Below are 11,061 nucleotides of genomic sequence, written 5' to 3'. Positions count from 1 at the left end.
TACATGGAAACGCCATTAAATTGGGATACATATATCTATTCGAATTTCCGTTTCGGTACCCCCGTTTGTCTAAACGACCCAGTTTTTGACTAAATAAAATAAACGTGTTAATATGTAGCTACAGATTGTTTGCATTAAAACAAGTTATTTTCTGACAATCGTGCTAAATAAAATCCTATTCATATAGTTTTAAACGGGGAAACACCGCCATCTTTCTGTGAGATCCAGCATTGCTGCACATCGAAGCTAAGAGGCAGTTGTTATTAAGAGATGCCTTTATTGTACTTTTTGGAATCCAGTGACAACGACACGAGAAAAATGGTCCTGTCCCTCCCTCCCCCCTGCACACGCCCACCTGAGAGGGAGGGGCTACGGGTTGGGATGTACCGTGATCCCGCTTGTAGTCTTAAATTACACAGATAATAACAAAGACACACGTCCATGTGCAGTTCCACAGACACGCACCACATGCACTCAAAAACAAGGCCAGGCCACCCCGGAGCAGAACTGGCCGCGTTCACATGATAACTTCGTGTCGACTAAATCGAGCTGTCCGACTCCACGTACATGGAAAAACACAAAAGAAAAAAAAAAGACTACTATTCATGGAAAACTGTTTAAATATGGAGGTGGTCGTTCATACTTTTTTTTTTCTTTTTTAATTGATGGTATACTTAATTTAGAGAGTACAATAGTCTCACTAAAACCAGCTGGTCTAGATGGATCCTCTCCACTGGCCGTCTCCCTGCTGTATCTAAGTAAAATATATAAAGTCCAGTCAATCCAGCAGCTCAATGGCCGCTGGTCGGATCAGTCCTCCTCGCTGCCGCTGGCCGAACGCTCCTGCAGGAGAAACCTCGGTGTTCAGTGGGCAACTCTCAGCAATGGGAGGCAAAGAGGCTAGTGAATGTGTCTCACCTCCTCCTGCTCTTCCTCGCTGTCGTCGTCGCTCACCACAGGTTTGGCTCGGGCACCGCGGCCCCTTCGCTTCTGACCCTTCCCTCCTCGGTCGCCCTTTTCTTTCCGGCTCAGTTTAATCTTCACCTTCACGGACCGAGCTGCAGGAGCAGACCAGGGCATCAGCTTCATTGTGCTGGACTTGCTTTGTCACACTCACATTCAGACTCCGAGCCTTCGTCCAGCTCCTCCTCCTCTTCCTCGCTCTCCTCCCCTTCGCTCTCGTCATCCTTCTCGATCTTCTGCCTCACGCTGGTGAAGACGGACTGCAGCACGATGGAGTCCTCGTAGATCTGCAGATGGACAGAGGTTAGTGAGCGAGGCGAGTCCGGGCTCGGAGCTTGTCAGCGGCGGACTGACCAGTGAGCCCTCCAGGTTGAAGGTCTGAGCGTTCTGACACAACAGCATCACGTCCTTCTCCAGGTCGTTCAGGCTGCGGTACTTGTGGCTCCGAATTCTTTCCTGTTGGGACAGAACACAGCGGTGGTGAGGAGACTGGGGCAACAGCTCCGACTCCCGCTCCGCAGAGACGCCCACCTTGATCTTCCTGAAGTCCACAGGCTTGCGGATCAGCTCGTAGTACTCGGGCAGCTCCTTGCGAGACGGCAGCTGGATGAACACTTCGCTTAGCTGTCTTCCATTGCTGCTGCATGAGAGAGTCCCGTTGAGGTCCACTGGCCGGTCACTGACCCTCATCACACATGTCTCACCTGTCCTTGTATTTGATCACCGCGTCTACGATCTTCTTCATCTTCTTGGTGAGCGAGGGCGGGTTGGGCGACAGCTTCTCTGCCGGCGGTCGTCCGCGCTTCTTTGCCTTCTTGCCTTCATCGTCCTTGTCGCGGCCTCGGCCGCCGCTGGAACTTGGCGTAGACGGACCTCCGTCCAGGTCGCGGTCTCGCTTGCGTTTTCTAGTGGTCTTCTTGGTGCGGACCTCTTCCTCAATGTCCTCCAGGTTTCCTTCTTCGATTGCCTACAGAAGGTGGCAACAGACACCGATTAAACACCGAGACACAAAGACAAGTCCGTGTTTGAGCGCTGACCTTCAGCCACTGCTTCTCTGTGAGCGAGTCGCTGTAGTCCACCTCTTTACGCTGCCGGGACCCTCGCCCAAACATCTTCTCCTCCTCCTCCTCACAAGTCAGCCGTTCCACCTCGGCGTCGTCCTTCAGGATCCAGCCAGGCAGATCGTCCTCCTCCATCAAACGAGGCTTTCTTTTAGGGTTGCGCGCCTCCTCACGGCGCCGGTCCAGATCCATGCGCTGCAGGGGTCAGAAGTGTGATGGAGCAGCCGAAACAGAACGCCATAGTGGGCAGAAAACGGAGGTGGGACCAACCATGAACTGTTCGAACTCCTCTTCGCTTCTGGCGATCATCTGGTTCACCGTCTCGTCATCCGGGACTTCGTCCTCCTCCTGAAGACCAGACAAAACACGGAGTCAGAGGACCTGCGCTGCAGACCATGCGGCACCAGAGAGGGTCGCAACTGGAGCTGGACCACCACGTGTCTGGACTCAACAGGAGCAGCAGACCTAACGTTTGGTGAAACGGCAACAACACCAGAGCAATGTAGACTATGAATGTAGACTAGAAATATGATCTCCCTCTAAAGGTTCTGATGATCCTGGGCCAGTCCAGCTTCAGTCGCAACAATATCACGAGTCTAAAATATATATCGCTCAGAATACTAGCTTATAAAATAAAGACTAGAAGTCGGAAAATCAGGAAGAGAAAAGACGGAAGAGAAAGCCACTGAAAGTATGTGATGAGGAAGAAAAAGTGTGCGGACGATAGACCTCCTGAGGAAAGAGGGGAAACGAGCAAACCAAGGGAAGAAAGAGGAGAGAAGAGAGAGGGTAGCGCACAGGTGGAAGTGGGTGGGTGGGCAGTGTTTGCACGGCTGCGGGTCGCACCCACCCACGCCCCCCTAGTGCGGCAGCCTCCGCGGGCCCCGACCTCGTCCTGCTCCTCGTGCTCCAGAATGGCCTGTAAGAAGGCCCGGCGCTCACAGCCTGAAGACTTCTGGTCAAACATGCCAGCTTGGATGACTTTCTGGTCCACGTTCAGCTTGTACTTGGCCGCCGCCAGGATCTTCTCCTCCACGCTGTTGACGGTGCAGAGGCGAAGCACGCGCACCTCGTTCTGCTGGCCAATCCGGTGAGCTCGGTCCTGAGCCTGCAAGTCCTACAGGAGGGGTGAGAGATCGGCAGTGAGCCACGGGGCTTCTCCTCGAGCTCGGCTCAGGGCTTACCTGGTGAGGGTTCCAGTCGCTGTCGAAGATGATGACCGTGTCGGCGGACTGCAGATTCAGACCCAGGCCTCCAGCCCTGGTGCTCAGCAGGAACACAAAGTACTCCGAGGCCGGATCGTTGAAGGTCTTCAGCAGCATTCCTCGGTCCTCAGCCTTTGTGGTCCCTGTAGGGGTTCGAAATGACTCCGTCAGACCAAGCTTCAAGTTTCATAAGCCAGCTCCTGATTGCTCACCGTCCAGACGAAGGTATTTGAAGTTCCTATACGCAAAGTAGTCCTCCATGATGGTCATAAGCGAGGTCATCTGACAGAAGAGCAGCACTTTGTGGTTGGTGGCCCGCAGCTTTGGCAGGATTCGATCCAGCAGCTCGAACTTGCCGGAGGAGCGGAAAAGGTCGGGGCTGAGGAGGAGTAAAAGAAGGGTGACCCACTGATCCTGGGTCAACCGTCACACCAAAGCATGTGACATACCCCGACACGATCCCACCGGAATAGCCCAGATGCTCAGAGAAAGACTCCTGCGAGAAGAAACACAATTAGTTCCACCACTCGTGCGAGGTTACGACTCCACGCGGCCACACGTCTGAGGGCCCAGTACCTCGATGTGCTGGAACATGTAGGGATGGTTGCAGATCTTCCTCAGCTGCATGATGGTGTTCATCAAGGTCTTCGTTCCACCTTTACCCTGCAGAGAACAAAGCCAGTCAGGACCTCATCCTCCAGCCGAGCGTCACCTCTCCTACCTTCTTGTCCTTCTCGGAGCCGTCGGTGAGCAGCACTCCCTTGGCCTGCATGTGTCGGTAGAGCACTCTCTGTAGCGCCGACATGTCGCACTTGATCACATACTCCACCTGAAAGCAACCCTCTCTTTAGCTTCTACTTTTTAAATGCACAGTTTAAAGGACTCCAACCTTTTCAGGAAGCTGAGCTTCCACTTCCTTCTTCAGTCGACGCAGCAAGAACGGCCGCAGCACTTTGTGCAGACGACGGATAATGAGGATGGTCTCCTCCTCGTTCAGGTCCACCTGAGAGGAACACACCTGTGAGTTATCTGGAGGCGCCTCGCGGGAGCTCCTCTGAGGGACCCACCTTCTCTCCGGTCATGGCGAAGGGTGCATTGAACCACTGCTCAAAGGTGCTGCAGCTTTTGAAGATGGTGGGCAGGAGGAAGTTGAGCAGCGCCCACAGCTCGGGCAGCTTGTTCTGCAGCGGCGTCCCGGTCAGCAGCAGTCGCCGGGGGGCCAAGTAGTGCGTGTTCAAAACCTGAGTCAGCTTACAGTGATGGTTCTTCATACGGTGGCCCTCGTCCACAATCATGTACTTCCAACGCAGCTGCACAGGAGAAGTGTGGTTTTACATCTGACTGCACCACCTGGAGGGCAGAGCTTTTCTCCCCTCGATATAGCACGCTACATTGTTGGATAACCACGCACCTTGGCCAGCACTTGCTTATCTTTGATGATGTACTCGTACGTGGTGAGCAGGACATTGAACTTGCCGCTGCGCAGGATGGGCACGAACGCACGGCGAGCAGCGGGAGACCCCTGATGCGAGAGGAGAGAGCAGCGGCGTCACTCCCTGAGCCTGACCCAACAGGAGCGTATGGGCCGTGACTGACCTTGTAAGAGACCTTGACCACAGACGGAGCCCACTTGTCAAACTCGTACACCCAGTTCGACAGAGTTCTGAGACAGAGAGAATAAAAAACAACAAGTCTGATTTGAGGACTGCAAGTGTGTTGTGGTGGGTGTGACCAGGCAGGACTTACGAGAGAGGTACAATAATGAGGAAGGGCCCGTTGATGCGCTTGTACTCCATGAGGTAAGTAATGAGGGCGATGGTCTGGATGGTTTTCCCCAGACCCATCTCATCAGCCAGGATGCCATTCAGGTTGTTGTTGTAAAGCGACACCAGCCACTCCAGACCTTTGATCTGAGCAGAGGAGACATGAGGAGAGAGTTCCACTGCCACGGCGCAGACGTCAGCGCTTCTTACCTGATATTGCTTGAGCTGCCCGTTGACCAGCAACGACGACTGCTTGTCCACCTTCTCAGTGACGGCGTGAGCGACGGCGTAGTATGACTGCAGGCCGCGGTTGAAGGATGCGTTGCCGTACTCGTCGTCCACGTCTTGCTTGGCGTGCCTGATGGAGGAGAGGGTTCCGATCAGACCGTTGTTGATATGAAGAAGAGGGACAACGGAACTAGAATCCTTCTGCCGGTGTGTCCCCACAGAAACATTCCACACAGCGAACTTCTTACTCGATGATGTGCCGGACATCCACTTCAGACACGTCTTCACTGTCCGGGTCAGGAATCTTCTTCTTCTCATCGGACTGTGACGAAGCAGCTTGAGAGTCCTCCTCCTGCTCGGAGAAAAGGGGCGGGTCAATTCACAGAACTTTTCCCTGCCAGTATCGCGCACACTGAAGATGACGCACCTCGTCGTCCTCTTCTTCCTCCGAGCCGCTGTCTTCACTATCTGAGCGAGGCGCTACTTCATATCTGTAGAGGACATGAGCAAAGTTATGGCTCTGAGCGGTCGATGTGACTCTGATTTCAGAACTGACCCTGGGTTCATCTCCAGCCAGGCCTCCAGCTGACCCGCCTTCGGTGCATCCACCCCCGTCAGGATCTTCCCGCTGTCCACGTGGATGACCTTGACTGGGAGGTCGCTCATTTGACTGGTCTCGTCCAAGGGCTGCAGGACAGACACACGATAAGCTTATATTTCCTGACACAAAAGGCGAGAGACTGAAAAGGAACTAGCCCCGCACCTCTCCGTCAGGACCAAGAGCAGCACCGCCACCTTCAGCTGGCTCAGGCTTCTGCAAGAATCATCATTGTACATTACTCACAAGTCAAACTGAACCACCAAGAACGGTAGTTTTAACAACCTAATCTCAGAGCAAGACGAGGCAAAGTCGCACTCGAACAACACCGACCTTCTTTTTCTTCTTCTTCTTCTTCTCTTTGAGAGCTTGCGCGGCTTTGTGAGCTCGCACCAGCTCAGTGAGGTTGGCCACGTACTCGTCCGTCTGCTGCAGCAGGTAGGCCAGGCGCTTGTCTTTCTTCTGGTCGATGAGTTTTCGGTAACCTTCCTCATCTTCGGCCTGGAGGAGCAGAAAGAGGCGTCACGCTCTGAAAAGGTCATGATGAAGTGTGCAGCTTCAGACTCACCATCAGCCTCCGCATACGCTCCTTCTCGATGCGCTCGTTCTCCTTCTTCTGTTCGCGCTCGGTGTTGGCGTGGTAGGTGGCAACGGCTTTGGTGGCCTTCTGGATCTTGGCAGTGATGGAGCGATGGTATTCTTTAAAGTCCTTGGCGTGCTGCAGGATGCTGTTGAGGTATTCCTGATGACCACAACAAAGGTGATTCGAACTACCTCATGCTTCTGCCTCGGCCTTCAAACGGGTCGACGTCTCTACCTGGTGCTTCTGTCGGCGTTTCCGCTCCTGCTCAATCTTCTGCTGTTTCTCAAGTTTCTCAGTGATGCGAGCTTCGCGCAGAGACTGGCGCTTGCTGCGCTTGTAGGCTTTGGCGTTGAGGGCGGTTTCCAAAGCTGTGTCTCGGCGCATGCAGACGACGACCTCCTGACGCAACTGCAGTCGCACAGAACCACCACACACCATCTCAAATCAGCATCACACTCAGGGATGGTCCTGGGTCTCACCTGTCTCTGGAAGTTGAGCAGCCGCAGGGCCTTCAGCTCGATCGTGGCTTTGGTGCGGAGGTCACCAGCTAAAGAGCCTGGCAGGTTCTCCAGCTCCTGGATACGGTGAGCAATACGGGCCTGCAGCCTGGGGGGAGGGGGAGCAACACCAGAACCAAAGGCTCAGCATTTATCCGTTTACTAGTCGAGACACAAGAGAAACTAAACTAGGACTGATAAGATTCACATGCTTCCATCTCCTAGCGTACAACTGCTTGGATTACAGGTCCCACTCCCTCCATCACAGAGAGGGTCACGGACGTGTTCTTCCCCTCACCTGTACTCCCTCTCCTGGAGGATCTCTACTGGGTCCAGCCCGCGAGGTTTTTGGATGGGAGTGATGCGATTCTGCTTCTGGTGCAGCATCATAGTCGGGGGCTGGGCCGGCTGCCCGGGGGACTGAGTCTGAGGAGGCATCACCGGGGAGGCAGCTGGCGGCACTGACGGAGGAGCAGGGGAGGGTCTGCCGGTAGGCTGGGGCGGAATCAGCTTCTGAGGAGGGTTGGAGGGGGCAGCAGCGTTCACCATCGGTCCTGCAAGAGTCGGGCCTTTTTAGAATGTTTTGTCACATAATAAAACAGCTGCATATTGAGGTAAAAATGTACCTTCAGGCCAGGGCTTCGGGGGGCCATTCGTAGGCTGACCCTGCATACCGGGAGAGACTCCAGGTCCAGGGGGTGGCATATTGGGTCCAACCATGCCTGAAAACGCATTTTAAAGAAAGTCAAAACTCCAGGTCATACAGACATGGAGGTGGTCATAATGCTATGCTGGACATTACAGTCATTCTAAAAACCCACCATGAGGTCTGTTGTAGTTTGCCTGAGCTGGTCCTGGCCCGGCTCCAGGTCCAGAGGAAGGGGGCATGTTGGGCATGGGCTGCTGCTGCATCCCTGGCATGGGGCGCTTCCCCTGCACGGCCATCTGCAGGTGCTCGGGCAGCGGCTGACTGCGCGCCAACATTTTGTAGGCCATAATCTGAGCTCTCAGTTGATGCAACTGGTTCTGATTGAAAGGCGTCGGTCCTCCTGGGCCACCTGGTCCGCCCGCTGCGCCACCAGGTCCACCCGGACCTTGGGGGCCGCTGCGGCTCGGCTGCCCCATTCCCTGGTTGGGGTCTCCACCTCCTTCCATGGGGCCTGAGCCAGGGCCCGGGGGTCCACCTGACATCATGGGTCCAGACGGGGGTCCGTTGGCTGGGACAGGGCTGGGGGCATGCTCAGACCCGCCGAGTGGCGACGGATAACCTGTGGACGAAAGTAAACTTGACACACGTCTGACGGTATCAACAAGGAACCACTATTTTGTATGTTTATTTGATTTGAAAAAATAAAAGATTGAAGAAGTGAAATTCCAGCTTTCAAAGGTGCTGTCGTCTCCCTCCTCACCGGATTCCCCTCGGCCTCATTGCTTGTTCTCAAACTGCCGGCAGCTCCGGCAGCCAGACAAGCAACACAAGAGGAGAAACTGGATGGATGAGTTTGTCGGCTCACACACCTTGTGCTCATACAGACTCGAAACACAACCATACTGTTGTTCCTGAGCACAGTTCCAGATAACAACCCTGTCCTCCAGAACCTCTCATCCGAGACAGAACTCAAGTTTTATGAGGTCCTAAAGCTTCGATTTGGAAAGAGCCTGTTTCATATAAAGCCATCACTCACAGTCGAGTCAAATAAAACGACTGTCGCTTACACGTGTAGCGCCACCTAGCTACAACAAACATGTCCTGGCATTTCGTGAAGCAGCAGAAAAAAAGTCACTCAGGGTTTTACCTTGAGAATGTTGGTCCATGGGACTTGGAGGGGGGCCCATCCCTGCGTGGCCCCCGGGCCTCATGGGCATGCCCTTCATCTGGCCATAGCGAGGGTCATCAGGCATTCCCTTCTCGTGCATGGCTTCCATGGGCTGCTTGAGGTGAAACGAGAGTTAGCCATAGTCTCCGCTTAGCTCAACTGCAGATGTGAAAGGTCAAACGTCTTTACTTTGTGCATCTGGTGCATGTTGTCCTGAGGATATCCTGAGGGTCCCTGTGGAGGGTGCTGGTGTCCTGATGCAGGAGGTCCGGGACTGGGACCCATCATGCTATGGGCTGAACCAGGAGAGGGACCTGGGCTTGGACCCATCATGCCTCCTGGAGATGGCCCTGGTCCTGGGGAGGGACCGGGCCGAGGTGTCCCTCCCATCGGAGGGTCAGGGGTGGACATCTCACACGGGGCTCTGGGAATGTACGGCAGCAAAAAACACCCCTGAGGAGCCAGACGATTCATGATCAAGCCATTGCATTTTTGTTTCATAAAGCGGCTTATGCAGTCACATGACTGAAAAAGTGACACGACAAAGATCACGCGTTTGTCGTCTATACTGTAAATGAGAGTTACAGTTGCAACTGCTGACAGCAAAAAGAGCAACACCGTCAGCTTCAACACTACTTTCACCTCAGGTTCAGTGGGACCTCAGTCATGCTGAAATATGTTTATTAAAGACACAAACAAAATTCTACAGCCTTGAATGGCAACAACAGATGAACCAGAGAGAGGATCAATGTATAGAAAACAATATTAATTTGGTTTAAATGTCTTCAGTGGAAGTCATAGTGGTAAGTAAACACAACTATCAACAAAAACATCACAGTAATATCCAGAGACGTCTTTAACAGAGAGAAACATGCATGTGAGAAACACAGCCGACATGCTCAAATAATAAAACAACAAATTCAAGCTGCTAGATTTTTAAAAACAATGGTTTGTTTTTAAAAATCTAGCAGCTTGAATTTGGTGTTTGACCTGGAGTGAGTGCATTAATATAGGGTCTAGTTTTGGAGGGAAACAAACTTTTACTTACTAACATAACTCATTGTTTATTGATGGAATCTCACATCAAATGAAACGGTCACTTTTATTCTTTATATTACAAAAGACAATTTGAAAATGCAATGCCATCATTGAGTTTAATTCTACTTTCGAGATGAATTTATGGGGAATTAGATTGACTTCAATGTAAACCCCGAAATAATTATTCACATTGGAGGTGAAAGGTATCGTTCTATAAAGGAATGAGTGTTAACCACTGTTTACATTGATCATATTGCGAGTGAATAAAACACCAATTTGACTGACTGACTTTGACTGTTTAATTTTGCTACTGTTAGCCTGGCCTTGCCCGGTTTCCTCTTGAAAGCTAACGCTTGAAAAAAGACGGTTAAAGTACTTTAAATAACTTTTCACGAGTTGTTCTCCGTGACGGCGGTTTGGAATGACTGTCCAAGAGGGACTGCTGAAGACAGATACAAAGTAGTAGTGACGGACGAGACGTTGTGAAGACAGAGAATCGATTAGCATGCTAGTGAGCTAGTGATGTTAGCCGAGCCGGCCATGCTCCCCAGGCCGTTCAGACGCAGAAAAACGACTTGTTTTAGGGGATAAATACGTGAAAAGTTAGAGCATCCTTGTCTCTCCGCTGAGGACGATTGATCCACGGCGCCTCCCGTACCCTTGGCTCGGTGCTCCGCTCTCGTTCCAAAAACAAATTTCATTCATCGCTCTGAGTCGCGCCACCGCGCAGTCCTGACCGTCTCCGTTCTGCTTTCGAACCGAACAAACACGCTCAAATCCCGCGGAACACTGAGCGAACCGGGCCTGGCGCCTCGGAAAAACAAGTTGGGACTTACAGAAGCGGTGAGAGGTGATGTTTGGTAAACTCGCCGGTCGCAGCGTCTCTTGGTTTTTCCTTCCAACAGAAACAAAGAGCGACCTACCCGGTTGGTTTTTTCCTTCACCCCCCTTCGCGGACGGCAGGCAGGAGATCTACAGCGCCCTCTACCGCCGCCTCGCCGTCAGCGGTGGTGACGTGGGGGGATGGTAGCTCGACACGCGAATAAAAGAACAATAATCTCCGTTTATCCTTCCACGATCTTCATTTAAAATGAGGGTTTCCCCTCGACTTGAAAGGCCGCGTTGAAAACAAGCGCCAGTGAATAGACGAATTACAATATTGTTCGTTTAAAAACTGTTTTCCAAAACCATCTCATCATAAAGACCACAGCATAAATACGCGCTTGATGACGGAATTAAAAATATATAGGCTCCAAAGAGCATCTAATTAGGTCCATAAATTATTTTTAAAAAACATGGTGCATTTAT

The 11,061-nt window shown here is 52.4% G+C and overlaps 1 protein-coding gene across 8 annotated transcripts; it reads right to left on the bottom strand.

The window, feature by feature from the left end:
- Positions 1-244: 244 nt before the first annotated feature.
- On the bottom strand, positions 245-10,903 carry smarca4a (SWI/SNF related, matrix associated, actin dependent regulator of chromatin, subfamily a, member 4a). Of its 8 annotated transcripts, none has more exons than XM_053851343.1 (34): positions 10,590-10,903; positions 8,905-9,168; positions 8,695-8,830; positions 7,720-8,166; positions 7,525-7,620; positions 7,197-7,452; positions 6,881-7,007; positions 6,636-6,809; positions 6,387-6,560; positions 6,152-6,319; positions 5,984-6,034; positions 5,777-5,907; positions 5,648-5,711; positions 5,469-5,572; positions 5,203-5,350; positions 4,976-5,139; positions 4,826-4,892; positions 4,641-4,751; positions 4,297-4,539; positions 4,119-4,232; positions 3,951-4,058; positions 3,806-3,892; positions 3,679-3,725; positions 3,442-3,608; positions 3,209-3,372; positions 2,875-3,141; positions 2,295-2,372; positions 2,001-2,219; positions 1,668-1,930; positions 1,495-1,603; positions 1,318-1,419; positions 1,118-1,250; positions 919-1,058; positions 245-843 (listed from the first exon to the last, which is right to left on the bottom strand). In XM_053851343.1, the coding sequence occupies exons 2-34, from the start codon at positions 9,124-9,126 to the stop codon at positions 811-813; spliced, it is 4,914 nt and encodes a 1,637-aa protein (XP_053707318.1). In that variant the 5' UTR covers positions 9,127-9,168; positions 10,590-10,903; the 3' UTR covers positions 245-810. The 8 variants fall into 8 exon arrangements, with proteins under 8 accessions (XP_053707318.1, XP_053707320.1, XP_053707323.1 ...); XM_053851345.1 differs by having other exon boundaries at positions 1,495-1,600; XM_053851348.1 differs by having other exon boundaries at positions 2,914-3,141.
- Between the last annotated feature and the right edge of the window lie 158 nt (positions 10,904-11,061).

Source organism: Synchiropus splendidus, chromosome 19 (assembly GCF_027744825.2).
Source record: "Synchiropus splendidus isolate RoL2022-P1 chromosome 19, RoL_Sspl_1.0, whole genome shotgun sequence".
In the NCBI taxonomy this organism is placed as follows: domain Eukaryota; kingdom Metazoa; phylum Chordata; class Actinopteri; order Syngnathiformes; family Callionymidae; genus Synchiropus; species Synchiropus splendidus.
The sequence above is the reverse complement of the archived record's forward strand: the minus strand, read 5'-3'. Positions and strand labels throughout refer to the sequence as shown.